General features: G+C 36.4%; 1 protein-coding gene across 1 annotated transcript; it reads left to right on the forward strand.

Annotated features, from left to right (window-relative positions):
- The first annotated feature begins 13,612 nt into the window (after window positions 1–13,612).
- On the forward strand, window positions 13,613–15,917 carry LOC129315841 (indole-3-acetic acid-amido synthetase GH3.6-like). Its single transcript, XM_054959948.1, has 3 exons — window positions 13,613–13,997; window positions 14,122–15,044; window positions 15,136–15,917. Exons 1-3 carry the CDS (start codon window positions 13,687–13,689, stop codon window positions 15,720–15,722), a joined length of 1,821 nt encoding a protein of 606 aa, XP_054815923.1. The 5' UTR covers window positions 13,613–13,686; the 3' UTR covers window positions 15,723–15,917.
- The last annotated feature ends 254 nt before the right edge of the window (window positions 15,918–16,171 follow it).

A 16,171-nucleotide genomic window follows, 5' to 3' on the forward strand; every position in this document is an offset into this window, starting at 1 on the left:
GGTGGGGTTCACAAGTATCTTGACCCTCTTCCATCTGACATTCCTTATTCTTCAACTCTTCTTCCTTCATTTTTTGAATTCCCTTCCTTTAATTTCTTTGTCCTCTTACCCTTCGGCCTTCTTTATTTTAATTTTAAAAGCACTTCAGCCGTACGTGTTTTAGTTTTTTTTAAAATATAAAATACATATCAAAGTATATATATTAAGTTAAATAAAGTTGTTCTATTATTTAAATGATCTTTAGAGCTGTGATGTTTAGACAGGAATATGTTTTGATGGTAATTGAAGAAGAGCTGATAAAAAGCTGAGGACGACAATTTTCTCAAAACAAGTATTATTGTCATTATCTCTCGTTCCCTGCTTCTTTACGAATGTTTAGATAATAGCAACTTGACATGCGTGACGTTGTCAACCAGTCCATCCCTTGCTACCTTTTTATAAAGCCTATTCACATCTCATCACTCTTCACCCATATATATTGCGCGCCTTCTCAATTTTCATCCATTTAATTGAATATTTGAGGTATAAACCTTTCGCTAATCAACAAATTAAATTCAATTCACTTATCATCAATTAACTTTTAACATTCAACGAGATGAATCATGGATTACCCATGATTCCAACTTAAAATAGCTAGGCAGCCAGGAGAAGTCTACGAGTTAATAAGTGAGAGTTATTGCATACCATCAATGTTATTAGCACACAGAACCATCCAGTTCGTGTAGCAACATGCATGTTGGTAAGCAACGTTATGATCTTATTAATTAATGATAACTATATCCATTTCTCACCAACAGGATTCACACGGACAATCAAACTCAGCCGCGTGGGTCAGTTTCGAGGCCAGCAGGTGCTGCACAGCATGACCTCACATTTACGTCAATAATATAATTATTAACAGACGACCAAAATTTAAAAAAAGAAGAAGAAGCTATTCGGGCATAATTTATTTATTCCAGTACTCTTTATTTTGATTGTTTGATGATATAATTACGGCCAAAAATAATGTAGAAGGATAGCTTATTTTATATACGTTGGGGTGGGGGTGTGTGCTTTTTAGTGAGCAATGAATATTATCAACCTAAGAAGCAAAGGCAATGAGAGTAGGCCCTTGAGTTTATAATAATTAATGATTGAAGAAGGAAGAAAGAATATATATATATATATATATATATGGACCTACCCCCTCCTCTTCTGTTCCTCGCGGTCATTATTCAAATCCAAGCTACCTCTCTTATACTTTCTTGTTTTTCCAATTTTAAATCAAAATGAATTTGCTTCTTTTCTTGTTTCCCTCTCATATCATATGCTACACACGTGACCTTTTATGGGACTGAAGTGGTTCTCTCGAGCCATTCTCGGCGATTCACTTCAGAGTTTAGGTTGCAAGCCCGTTAGAGAATAATGGGCCACATGAAAAGGCCCATAGTGTACTCTGGTGGAAAGAAACTGACGCTCACTCTCCATTTGTTTGCTTCCGAATATTATTAAGAGTTTCAAAGCAGGCAAAAAACTAAGGCTCCTGGGCTTCAAAGCTCAAATCGACAAGCCATGAAATCTTTGATTGATTGATATCCTTGCCATCCCACCAGTTTTGGTCCATTGCCCATGGTGCTTTTGGAAATGGCTGTATTATAAAAATGGAAAGATGCCATAGACTTGGGTTCTGCTCTTTGAACACAATCAACATGGAACCAAGCTAATAAAAGTTGATCTAATTAATAAAGATTTGGCCTACATTTCATAAGATTGTAAGTTCAAATAATCTATCTATCAATGTGAAGATCTTATTAATAGGTGATATGTAAGTACTTTTAGAAGTATCTTTCGAGCTTGAAGATATGTTTTGATCCTGGTAAACCTCCAAACCCAATTTACCTTACCTTAAAAAAAAAAAAAAGGGAACCAAGGAGTTCAGAAAACTTGGAGAAACTGAGCGCCAATCTCCAAATACATGTATTTTTTCGGAGCCCTAGCAGCCTCCAATCTGTTCTTTAATTTATGTTGCTGTAATTCCAACATCAAACATGCGTTCCTAGTTGCCCCCCAGTAAAAAAGACCTGACATGCATGGTGATGATCTATTCCCACTGTTAATTAATGGTAAGGTGGCTTGAAAAGCTTTTGGTTGACTGTACTTTTATAGTAAGTGGATTCCAACCAGACTTCGAGGGCCATTCCAGCCTCGAACCACACGACATGCAGTGCATTGTACACAGACTATATAAATTTACATGCTTAACGTGCATCTTACAACTCAGCGACGACTTACTAGTCAAGTTGTCTAATTAGTTAATACAGACAAGAAGGCTACGGAGTCAACATTGTCTTTCCAGTCGACATCAATCATTTCACTATGTTGTTATACAGACGTTATGTGCAGATTAATAACAAACAAACAAGAATAAAAATCTTGTTTCTATTGATTATTCATCATTGCTCATGTGCGTGCCGTGTTAAAACATAAAACCAGGTCTTCCTGCTAGCTTCCAGTATATACTGATCAAGGTTATATCTGTATTTTTCAAGCAGCAGATATTGGATTGACCAGCTATAAGCCATCAAGACCTAGCCATGAGCACGAAGTTTTGCATCTCTTCACGATACAAGAGTAAACATGAAAGAGAAAGCAACATAATATCAGACAGGAAAAGGTGAAAGCACGGACAAAAAGGAACGCTTTCTCAAGTTCTAAATCATTGGTATACGTCGTTTCAAATTCAAAATAATGGCGCACATGAATTCTGACCCATCTATCATGGAAGAAGAGTTCTTAAAATGCTCACGAGGAAAAGGTTTTCGTTGAGATTCTGAAAAATCTTTCTCCTAGCAGTGAGCTTTTGACGCAGTTCGTAGAAGGAATCAGAATTTGCCAGCAAACTTTGTTTTGTTTTCTTGTAGTAATGGCGCACTGTGTCATCTGTTTGTTTTGCATCAAGTGGTAGACACGAGGAATCATAATACTTGATTATCAAACCATAGTGCCTTAGGGTATATTTTACTTTTTATCTGCTTTTCCTTTGCACTCTTCATTACTTTCTGATGGTACAGCCAAAGTACTGATGAGCAAAGCATGGATTTTCTTCTCCCAGCATACAACGACGATCTTCTTGACGGTGAAAAAAGCTTCCCACTGCGAGGACAACTAAAAGCACAGTTAAATTTTAAAAAGAATCCAAGTTGTCTGATCTTTTTTTCCTGGAAGTCACCCCGCTTCCACTACACCACAGTGCCGAAATGAATAAAGAAATTTTGACGCGCAAATATCCGTCAAAAGTACATTATTTGTAGATCGTGGTGTCTCCTCCGTCCTCCCTCTGAGCTAAATTGCAAACGGCTCGTCAATTATTTCTCACTGCATTAATTATAAACTAATCATATATATTTAGCAAAGTTTTTTACTTAAAATTGGATTTAGTGACTATATTTATTAATATAGGCATTAAATATTTATACCATCTGAACCATTAAAATTTAAATTAATAGTTTTAAATTTATACTTCACTTGAGATCAATGAATGAGTGAGTTTATTTAAATTGTTAATCTAAATTTCAACCACTCAGATAATATATATACTTAATACCTGTATTAAATATAATCATCAAATTTAAATCTGTTTAACTTAGGAGTTTCTATTCACTACTATTGTAAAGCTGAATTTTCCTTGCATTGACCTTGAAAAAGAAAGAATTTGCGTGGCACTCCCTTCATTTCATATTATAAACTGTCATGTTTAGAAAGTCTCATATTTCAATATACAAGGCATTTTTACATAATATCAATATCAATTGGAGTTAACATTTCTTTTTACCAGAAATGATTCCTGTAGTAGATCAAAATTACTAGTTTAAAAAATAATCATTAGAAACATAAAATTACTCAGGCAAATTGAATATGAACTTGTAACCGACTAAATGTCAAATACAATTGGTGAAATAACTAACAAATTAAATTGAAATGGAAAAATAAAAGAGCAAAAATGGGAGTCATATAATAAAGCACAATAAACTCTTATAACCTTTGTAACATTTCTTTAATTCCTGTAACCTTCCATTTACTTTGTTTGCTTTAATTTTAGGATTTTAGTACTATAAATATGACATCTATTGCCTGTGTAAAGCATCTCAAATTGAAAAGAATAAACAAATGTTTGTTTCCCATTCGGCTTTTGAGCCATTTTGGTATCAGAGTAGGTCTAAAGAGTGAGAGAGTGAGTTACATTTGAGGAAGTACACTGGAGAAGAGAGAGATTCAAAGGAGGAATCCTTGACATCTTCACATTTTGCAATCCAGGTGTTTTCTCAAAAAACTGACATCACCATCATGCTCAGGAGATCTGAAAACGTGGAACAAGAAGTTTCTCGTTGCCAAAAAATCATCCACGCACCACCGTCGGAACTCCACTCATCGCATCGCCAGTTCACACACCTTCTGTAGGTAGAAGATGATGACATCATCTGTCACGTCATTGATTTGATCAATTAACAACAAGTCAGGCCAATAATTTTTTGCCACATGTCACGATCACCATGTCATTCTGCCTAGTTAGCCACATTTTTTGAAATTACATTTTTACCCAAATCTTTTCATATTTTTGTATTGACCCTTAAACTTTATGAAATTTCATCTTAACCTTAAATTTTTCCAAATTTTCATTTTGACCTTAAATCTTTCTTAAAATTACACTTTTACCCTTAACTTAACCTAAATTCTATTTTGAGCCCTATATTTTTCATAAATTACACTTGACCCTGTACTTCTCAAATTTCTATTTTTACCCCTAAACTTTCCAAAGTTCCCATTTTGCCCCTATGCCTTCCAAAATTCCCATTCTACCCCTATATACTTTCAACACTTCCATTTTGCACCTCAATCTTCCCAATATCCTTAGTCTTGACACCTATCAAAATGTCTCCAAGATGCAGGCATGTGCATAAGGTTGAGATAGAAGAGATGAGATGTAAGATACGAGAGTTAGAAGCTAGTGTGGAAATGCAGCGAACTCTATTAAATAATAACAGAGAAAACCTAGAAGGAGATTCGGGAAGTAGTAGTTCATCATCCACTAACAACTGTCATCGTCTACGACAACAACAATTCTGCCCTAATCACATTAAGGTAGACATTCTTGAATTTAAGAGAAAACTCTAGCCAGATGAGTTCATAGATTGGCTTCAAGTTGTTAAACAAGTATTTAAATATAAGGAGATTCCAGATGTGCAAAAAGTCAAGATTGTCACCCTCAAATTCAAGAAACATGCTTCCATTTGGTGGAAAAATCTCAGACGAAAGCGAGAACATGAGGGCAAGTACAAGATTGGGACTTAGGAGAAAATGAGACGCCAGCTCACCAGAAAATTTCTACCAGACCATTACCACCATGATAATTTTCTCCAGTTGTAAAATCTTTAACATAGATCTTTATCTGTAGAAGAATATACTAGAGAATTTGAACAGCTCATGGTGAAGTGTGCCATTCAGGAGAAAGAGAGGAGAAAATAATAGCCCTGGAAAAAGCACAAGATTGAGACCTGGGAAAAAATGAGATGCCAGCTCACCAGAAAATTTCTACCAGACCATTACCACCAGGATAATTTTCTCCAACTATAAAATCTTTGACACAGGTCTTTATCTATAGAAGAATATACTAGAGAATTTGAGTAACTTATGATGAAGTGTGCCATTCAAAAGAAGGAGGAGAAAACAATAGCCCGGTACCTTGTAGGCTTAAACACTGATATCAGCTGGCCAATCTAGCTTCAGTAGTATTAGACTTTGGATGATGTAATCCGTCTAGCCATACATGTTGAGAAGCAGATGCCTAAGAGATCCTCTTTCCAGCATTCTTTCTTTAAGGGTTATCCAGAACCCCCTAAGGCAAAAATTTCAACAGTCTAACTCCTCAAGCAAACCGCAATCTAGTGTTATGCACAAACCATCAATACTGCCAAGGAATTTGGCTTTAAAGTAATCAAATACTTTGAATGTTAAGGATTTGGCCATATTGTTACGGATTGTCCCACTCGAAGGGCTGTCACCATTAGAGAAGGACAAGAGCATGAAGAACGTGAAGAAGATGAGGAGAAGACTGAGTTTTATAGAACTGATCCCATATATGATGAGGAGGTCATGCCTGCTAATCAAGGAGAAGTATTGGTGCTTAAATGAAGTCTGCATACAACTATAGTTAAAGAAAAACCTTGGCTACGATGTAATATTTTTCATACTCGTTGCATAGCCTAAGGAAAAGTTTTTAATATCATCATTAATAGTGAAAGCTGTGAAAATGTAGTATCTGATTACATGGTGGAGAAATTGAAGTTGCCAACATAAGATTATCTGTAACCTTACAAGTTTCACTAGCTCAATAAGGGGAATAGGGTAAAAGTTTTTAAATAATGCCTTGTGATCTTTTCTGTTGAGAATCAATATTGTGACGAAGTTTTATGTGATATTGATCCTATGGATGCATGCCACCTTCTCTTGGGGAGGCCATGGCAATATGATTGACATGCTATGCATAACAGGCGTGCAAACACCTATTCTTTTACAAAAGATGGTGTCAAGTTCAAATTAACTCCTCTACCAAGATTAGCTAATCTTTGAGGGAATCTAATGCCTTTAAGCCATTGGTATCTTTGATGACTAAGGAGGAATTCAAGGTGATAAAATTTAAAGCCTAAATGATGAGCTTTATTCTGGTACGTGAGGTGAACGACGAGTCTGCCAATCCACCAGGAGTCATTTCATTACTGTCATAATTTTTAAATGTAATATCTGATGAGATACTGCTAGGGTTGCTTGCCATGCAAGACATACAACATGCCATTGACTTTGTTTTAGGAGCAGTCATTCCTAACAAGCTTACTTACAGGATGAGACCCCAAGAACATGCTGAAGTCCAACGGCAAGTTGAAGAGTTGTTGAAGAAAGGGTTGGTTTGAGAAACTATCAACCCTTGTGCTGTACCTATTCTTCTAGTACCTATAAAGGATGAGAGTTGGAGAATATGCATTGACTGTCGAGCTATTAACAAGGTCACTATTAAGTATCAGTTTTTAATACTTCGACTCGATGATATGCTAGACTAGTTACATAGTGCTACTACCTTCTCCAAAATTGACCTCCGTAATGGGTATCACCAAATCAGAATTTGGCCAGGAGATGAGTGAAAGACTGCTTTCAAGACCAGAGATGGCTTGTATAAGTGAAATGTGATACCTTTTCAGTTAACAAATGTCCCTAACATATTTATCGCCTGATGAATCAGGTATTGAGATCCTTCATTGGCAAATTTATTGTTGTGTGCTTTAACGATATTCTCGTTTACAACAAAAGTCAAGAAGAACATTTAGATAACTTGCGGCAAGTTTTGCAAGCCTTGTGAGAACAGAAGCTTTATGCTAATATCAAGAAGTGCACCTTCCTCACTAGTGAAGTTGTGTTCTTGAGATATATTATTACTACAGAGGGTGTTCAAGTTGATCCAAGCAAAGTTACAGCCATTGACAGTTGGCCAATTCCAACATCTATCTAAGAGGTTTGGAGCTTCCACAGATTAGCTTCTTTCTATAAGAGGTTCATCTATAATTTTAGCTCTATTGCTACACCGCTTACAGATTACACTAAAGGAGAAAAATTTTAGTGGATAGAGTAAGCTCAGAAAAGTTTTAAGGAGCTTAAGAAGAAGTTGACCGAAGCTTCAGTTCTAGCTCTTTCTAATTTTGACCAAGTGTTTGAAATTAGCTGTGATGCTTCTAATACTGGCATTGGTACTATCTTAAGCCAGGAGGGCTATCTTATTGCCTTTTTCAGTGAGAAGCTCAATGATGCGAAGTTTAGGTATTCTACTTAGGATAAAAAGTTTTGTGCCATTATTTGAGCTCTCCAACATTGGAGTCATTATCTCTTGAACAAAGAGTTCATACTTTTTTCTGATCATGAGGCTCTCAAGTATTTGAATTCTCAACAGAAGATCAGTCGTAGACATGCCTGTTGGAGTGAACTCTTGCAGTCTTATCCATTTCTTATCAAGCATAAGGCTAGAACTTTGAATTCCATAACTGAAGCTCTTAGCCGTCGACGTATGCTGCTCACAACACTACAGACCAAAGTTGTTGGGTTTGACCTTGTCAAAGAGTTGTATTAGAATGATCCTAATTTTTGAGGAGTGTGGAAAGCACTATGAATCAACCTTTCCACCAGTTTTACAAATAAGATGGGTTTTCATTTCGAGGCAAAACCTTATATATTCCACAGGGTTCCTTAAGAGAAGTCATAATTTGGGAAGCACATGATAGTGGATTGGCTAGACATTTTGAATGGAATAAAACAGTTAACCTAGTGAAGGAGAACTTTTACTAGCCTCGACTTGAATGGGATGTCAACGGGCATTACAGAGATGTAGAATTTGTCACTTGGCCAAATCTAAGGGTTAAAATACTGGATTATACATGCTTTTGCCAATTCCAGAAACACCTTAGGAAGATGTGACTATAGATTTTGTTCTGGTTTTATCACGGACTCAAAGGCAAAAATATTCTATCATGGTAGTTGTGAATCGTTTCACAAAAATGGCCTATTTCATTCCATGCCAAAAAAGTAACAATGCTGTTCAAGTAGCAGACTTGTACTTTAAGGAGATTGTACATCTTCATGGCATTCCCAAGACTATTAACTCTGACCGTGATATAAAGTTTCTCAGCCACTTTTGGCAGACGTTATGAAAAAAGATGAAAACTAAGCTCCAGTTTAGCAGTGCTAGTCACTCCCAGATAGATGGTTAAATTGAAGCTGTAAATAAGATTCTTGATAATCTTCTTTGTAGTTTTTTGGGGAAGAATTTGAAACAGTGGGACCTCATCCTTGCTCAAGTTGAATTTTTCTACAATAACTCTTTCAACCTAGCAAATGGAAAGTGTCTGTTCGAAGTTGTTTGTGGCACTTGTCCTCTTAGTCCGCTAAATTTGACTCTTTCACTTGATAAGTAGAAATATAGTTTTGATACTGACTAAAGGATTAAAGAAATCAAGAAGTTGCATAAACAAGTTCATGCACGAATACAGAAGCAGAACTTGAGATATAAGACTCAACGTGACAAGCATCAGAAGTATCAAACTTTTAACGTGAGCGAATTGATTTGGATACATTTATGAAAGGAATGATTTCCTAAACAACTAATGCCAAGCTGTACCCGAGAGCTAATGATCTATTGAAGATAGTGCAAAAGATCAACAACAATGCTTACAAGGTGAAATTATCTGGTTCTTATGGAATATCTGCTACCTTCAATGTTGTTAATCTATCTCCTTACATTGATGAAGATGATGAATTTGACTCAAGGGCGAGTTCTGTCCAACCTGGGGAGGATGAAATGGAAAAATAAAAGAGAAAAAAATGGAAGTCACATAATGGAGCACAATAAACTCTTGTAACCTCTATAACCTTCCCTTAATTCCTGTAACCTTTCTTTTACTTTGTTTGCTTCAGTTTCAAGATTCTAGTACTATAAATGAGACCTTTTTTACCTGTGTAAAGCATCTCAAATTGAAAAGAATGAACAAGTGTTTATTTCCCATTCAGTTTCTAAGCCATAAATTTAAAGTGAGGTTGACACAAATAATAAGCGGGTCTAATCTGTCCCACATTCGGCGCCCTCAGATAAAAATGCACATTTTTATTGCGTGGAACATCTTTTCGTTCTGTCAAAAGTTGTCTTCATTTTGGTGGTGGGGGCTACATCATGAAACTGATGATGGTTTAGCAGAGCTGAATGCAGAATGATTAAACCGCGTTTCCATCGAGTCGTGAAAAGAAAACATATTAACTGAATTTGATCTGCACTTGTTTATTACTTTAATTATAACGTGGATGTCTTGATAGGTTTGATACTAGGAACAAGCCGTAATGTAATAGGTTTGATAAAGTTCGATCTGTGCCTAAAAATGATAGCGTTAAACTCTTCAATGATCATTGACCAACGTAAGCGCTATATTTCCCGGTGGAACTGTAAATATCAAAGTATGAGTTCACATTCTGAAAATCACTTAATTAAGATGATGCTTTATTGATGGTGATGGAGGTGGTGATCTCTGTAGCTGTGTGCTGAATATATCAGAGACAACACGATATGGAAGGTACGTAGAATATTGCAAGAGGATGAAAGAAAAAAGATGAAGTAGTGGGAAGCCAAAGAACGATTTGTAGATGTTACAGAACCCAGAAAATGTGTAGAGATCTGAATAATATGACACACGAGCTTGACTGTTCTCCGGTGCCCACTTTGCACCATGCACGAACGTACGTAACACACTATATGTTTTCTTTCCGATTCAGGACTTCAGTCCTCATGTGACGTGCAATCTGCCATTTACTAGCTACTCATTATGAATATATTGCCTGTGTTTTTGTTAAAATTTATATGTTTTATGTTGATGATTTTATTTTGATAGTTATTTAATTTCTTTGTTTTCATATATCTTCAACCATGAACGTGTCAAATGTACCTCGGTGCCATAGTTATAAATGTACAGGGCTTGCCTGCCCTTCATTTTCGCTGAATAAATTGGCAAAGATTCAATGAAACTTTTTTGGTAAGGAGAATAAAACGTCAATATAATCTGTCCATTGCTGTCACTATAATCGGCCAGATCTATTACTAATAATATACAGTAAAACGATAAGGTTAATTAATTTCTTTTAGTGGATCTCTCCAATTGATCAATTAGAAACCAGTTTCAGTACTCATTTGAACTCATCATATAGATGAATATTAAGAGCTTATCACCTCTAGATCATTCATATCTAATATGGGTGGTTCAGATTTACAATTTTTTATTTTTATTTTTTAAAAAAAGTATTTTAATTGATACAGAATCTAAAATAAAGATAATCTTTTAACTGTTATTTTTTTAAAAATATTTTTTATTTAAAAAATATTTGTTGAAAAATTGTAAATCTGGACCATGAAAATTAAATTTAAACTGTCCAGAGATAATGACCTCTCAAACTGGTTCCAATTCTAGACAAGAATTAATGAGAGCTTTTTAAAATTTCCAGATAATCTCCATGATTAGGAGTAAAATTAATGAGCGTTAGTTTAAGGGCGGCTTGCCCAGTGAGTGTTGGTTTTTAATTTGAGTAAAATTCCAAAGAACGCAAACATTAATGGAGGACTCATCATGTCATGATGAAAATACGTTTCGTATGAATAATACAATTTTTTTTTACTTGATTTATAATACAGACGGGTCAGCAGTTCAACATGGCATATTTTCAGACAAAAGCGCTCGACAAATTTGTCGGCTTTTTCTTAGTATACTATACTGAGGTTAAAGAGACTATAAGAATGTGTCAAAGGAAACTTTCGTGTGTGTGTGTGTGTGTGTGTGTGAAGAGAAGAGTGGCGTAGTGTGATAAATTAATGCGATCAATCGATAATTAAATCGAAGACGCTGATCTGTTTCTATTTGTTGCTTATTTTACCAATTAAAACAATTATGCTTGATGGGAAGTCTGAAAATTTTTCATTCTCATTCCAATTCGCCACTGACCTATTTGCCCTCATTCAAATATAGCAGGACACGTAGGGGCAATCTATATTGGTAAATCTTCGCATATACATGCTGACTAAAGAGAAAAGCAAAAACAATTATGGCGTCCAATTATGTGTAATTTGAACAAAATTTTGAAGAACTTGGTTTCTTGACATGGTTAAGATTGAATGAAATCCGAATTATATTGTGGAACAATTGAAAGAGATATATAATTATGCTAACAGCTTATTGGTTTAGTGGCATCCCAAACTCTCTTAAAAAGGAGAGTTCAAAGCTGGCTTGCATCCAAAAATATGAGAGAGAGAGAGAGAAGTTGTGAATTCTATCCCAAATGATTAGAAAAATAATGAAAAAATATAGTTTTGACTCTTTGCACTTTACTCACAACTTACTTTTGATCTTTTTTTTTTATGTTTTAGGTTTTGACACTTTTATTTTTGATTATTTTAGGTCTTTCTAAAGTCTTTTTACTTTGTTTATGAAAGGACCTAAAATAATAAAAAAAATAAAAATGTAAGAATCTATAACATAAAAAAAATACAAGATTAATACAAAAATGCAAGTAAAGTGTAGGAATTAAAAATTATATAAAAATTATTATTAAATGTGTATGTGGGCTTTTGTGGTTGGTGTGGTGTGAATGTGTGTAGGGCCCCGTATATGGTGAAGGATTGGGATGATTAAAAAAAAAACAAAACAAGGAGAGATATAGTTAGACACATGTAATTTTTAGGAAATTAAGCAAATAAATTTCAAGAGGTGAATGTTACAACGCAAGATATATTGTCTAATATTATCTCCGTGGAGATACTAAGCTTGTAAACTAAATAAGCAGTTCTTTCATCTTGGTGTGTTGACGACGAATTTCCCAAGTGTCACCATCCCCCAAATAACTTCATATATATATGTATGTATGTATGTATGTATGTATCTTTTTTCTTTTCTTTAATTGTCATTGTTGATTGTCTTCACATCACAGAGTCGTCCATGCATCCTGTTTCTTGTTGGCTAGCTTCTTATCTACGAATGTCTACACAGTACACTCAACTGCAAGAATTATTGATTCTTTTTTAATAGAAATGTTAGACTGAATCATATTCAGATATTATCATGAGCAAATATAATCAGATTAAATTTTTTAAATATTTTTTAATATTTACACGAACTCACAAAACCTCATGTACTTAAATGATCATAACATCTTCCATCTAACGTTTGTTGGTAATTATATTAATTCTTTTTAAGATATTTAAATTATTATTATTATTTTAATTACATAATTAGGGTTTGGAAATCTAGTTATTAACTTATTATATATCTTCACCCCAGCACCTCATTTTTATCTCACTTGAATCATTCTCTCTCTATTTTTTTTTTTTTACGAGCGTACTCCATCATCAATCACATCCAATCAAAAGGCTCGTGCGAATTATTTATTTTTAAAAATTTATATTGTAAGAAGGGGGGGAATAATTTATTTTTTATTAATAACTTACATGAATAATTTTGTATTTTTCCTGGACGTAGCTTGTAGGTATGTCTAGATTCGTCCTCTGATTGACAATAGTTAACACAATGTTTTCCTAATTCTAAGAATGAATAGGCCGGGTAAAAAGTTAACATTCTACGACAACACATTGAATGAAAAGCCAACGGACTTACAAATATAATATATCCGGAATTTTTCGTCTTAAAAGATATTTAAATTTTACTTCATGATTATAAAACTTAATGATTAATAATTAGAACTATTTTCATAGAAAAAACATTTTTATAGTTATGTAGTATATAAAAAATAAATAATAAAGATATATTTGATCAATATAATAAAATGGCATTTTAAAAAAAGGGAATAATTAAGATTTTATTTCAATGGAAAGCAACCTAATTTATCCAACAACAACAAAAGGTGATATTAACAAAGTTCCGAATCCACCCTTGATCACATTGTAAATTTACTTGTGATGGTCCATGCTTCGTAGTCATCCTAACTTGAAATGTGCCTCTATATATACCCCTCTATCACATTCCCTTCACCTCACACCCAATCCATTCCTCTCCTCTCTAAAGAATATCTACTCTCTCTCTCTCTCTCTCTCTCTCTCTCTCTCTCTCTCACGCCACCAGCACCATGCCTGAAGCACCCTTGGACTCCACCATTAGCCTCTCTGAGCTCAACAAGAAAGCTCTTCAGTTCATTGAGGACGTCACCTCCAACGCTGATCAACTCCAACACAAGGTCCTCACCCAGATTCTCTCCCGTAATGCCAACGTCGAGTATTTGCTCAGACATGGCCTCAGCGGCCGCACCGACCGCCATACTTTCAAGCAACTTCTTCCCCTCGTTTCCTACGACCATATCCAATCTGACATCAACCGCATCGCCAATGGCGACACTTCTCCCATCCTTTGCTCCCAGCCCATTTCTGAGTTCCTCACTAGGTTAATTCCATAGTCTCTCTCCCTCTCTCTTTCTATATATATATACATGTATATTTATATCAAACGTCACTTTTCTTCGTATGTATTTTTGGTGAGATTAATGGGTTTTGGCTTTTGCATTCAGCTCTGGGACATCGGGAGGGGAAAGAAAGCTGATGCCCACAATTGAAGAAGAAGGCGAGAGAAGGAGTTCGCTTTATAGCCTGTTGATGCCCGTGATGAGCCAGTTTGTGCCTGGCCTGGAAAAAGGCAAAGGAATGTACTTGTACTTCATTAAATCTGAGGCCAAAACACCCTCAGGCCTCCTGGCTCGTCCCGTTCTCACTAGTTACTACAAAAGCTCTCATTTTAAGAACAGATCGCCCACCGATCCCTACGCAAACTATACCAGCCCCATTGAGACCATCCTTTGTCCTGATTCCTACCAAAGCATGTACTCCCAATTGCTCTGCGGTCTCTGCCAAAACGACGTCGTCCTTAGGGTCGGTGCTGTTTTTGCCTCTGGCTTCATCCGGGGAATTCGCTTCCTTGAGAAACACTGGGCCCTTCTTTGCAACGACATTAGAACAGGAACACTTAACCCCCAGATCACGGACACTTCCGTGCGAGATTCCGTCATGAAGATCCTGAAACCCGACCCGATTCTAGCAGGTTTCATTGAATCCGAGTGCAGGAAAAATTGTTGGCAGGGGATCATCACCAGGTTGTGGCCCAACACCAAGTACGTGGATGTTATTGTGACGGGGACGATGTCACAGTACATTCCCACGCTTGATTACTACTCCAATGGCCTACCACTTGTTTGCACCATGTACGCTTCCAGCGAGTGCTACTTTGGACTCAATCTCGACCCTCTTTGCAAACCCAGCGAGGTCTCTTACACCCTCATCCCCACCATGGCCTACTTCGAATTCCTTCCTGTTAACAGAACCAATGGACCCACCGATTCTATTCCTGACCCGACATCCCGCGATGAACAAGAGGTAGTGGACCTCGTGGATGTCAAGCTCGGCCAAGAATACGAGCTCGTCGTCACAACCTTTGCCGGTTAGACTGCATATTCTCTGAATCTTCTTTTTGCGGAAAAAATATTTAAACTTCAGTGATATTGATGCACATATTGGATTGGAGATTTCAGGGTTATATAGGTATAAGGTGGGAGACGTGCTGAGAGTGGCTGGATTCAAGAACAAGGCACCCCAGTTCAACTTCGTATGCAGGAAGAACGTGGTGCTGAGCATTGATTCAGACAAAACGGACGAGGTTGAGCTTCAGCACGCAATGAAGAATGCTGTGACCCACTTGGCTCCATTTGATGCTGCCGTGGCTGAGTACACTAGTTACGCAGACACAAATACAATCCCGGGGCATTATGTGCTGTACTGGGAGATCAACCTTAATGGATTGACTCCGATTCCCGCATCTGTGTACGAGGATTGCTGTCAGACCATTGAAGAATCGCTCAACAGCGTGTACCGTCAAGGACGTGTGTCGGACAAATCAATTGGGCCACTTGAGATTAAGATTGTGGAACAGGGGACGTTTGATAAAATCATGGATTATGCTATCAGCTTAGGAGCATCCATAAACCAGTACAAGACGCCCAGGTGCGTCAAATTCGCACCTGTTGTAGAGCTGTTAAACTCGAGGGTAGTGGCAAGCTACTTTAGTCCCAAAGGTCCGAAGTGGGTTCCGGGACACAAGCTATGGATCAATCAGAATTAAGAATGTAAACAAGTGGACCCGATCTGTTCTTGTAATGGGAAAAGCTGATCCTAACTTTTCTAGTTTCATTCCATGTTAAAAGACGTCTTCAGCCAGCTTTCAAGTTTTTACCCCCTTCCTGAAGCTTTACTGTTGTGTTAATCTGCATTGTCCAGAACTTGGCCATTCTAAATAGCAGCCAGTTATTAACTTTTACTTTGTCGCTGTACTCGATCGTCATCACGTTTCGTTAGAATTGAATTCTTAATTCCAGCCAGAAATTATGCTCACTGAAGTGTCATGGGGCTAATCCCATGACGGCAACGAGAGAGCCATCACTCCTGAACTCCTCTTTGTTTTCTGTAGTTTCAGGGAAAGGCTTGCCAACTTTTTTCTGCTATCTCACTAATTAACTGTTCAAATTGCATATTGCAATGAATTCGATTATTTTTTTTCTTTTATTAAAAAAG

This window comes from Prosopis cineraria, unplaced genomic scaffold (genome assembly GCF_029017545.1).
Source record: "Prosopis cineraria cultivar Desert tree isolate PC_DT_omini unplaced genomic scaffold, ASM2901754v1 PC7, whole genome shotgun sequence".
In the NCBI taxonomy this organism is placed as follows: domain Eukaryota; kingdom Viridiplantae; phylum Streptophyta; class Magnoliopsida; order Fabales; family Fabaceae; genus Prosopis; species Prosopis cineraria.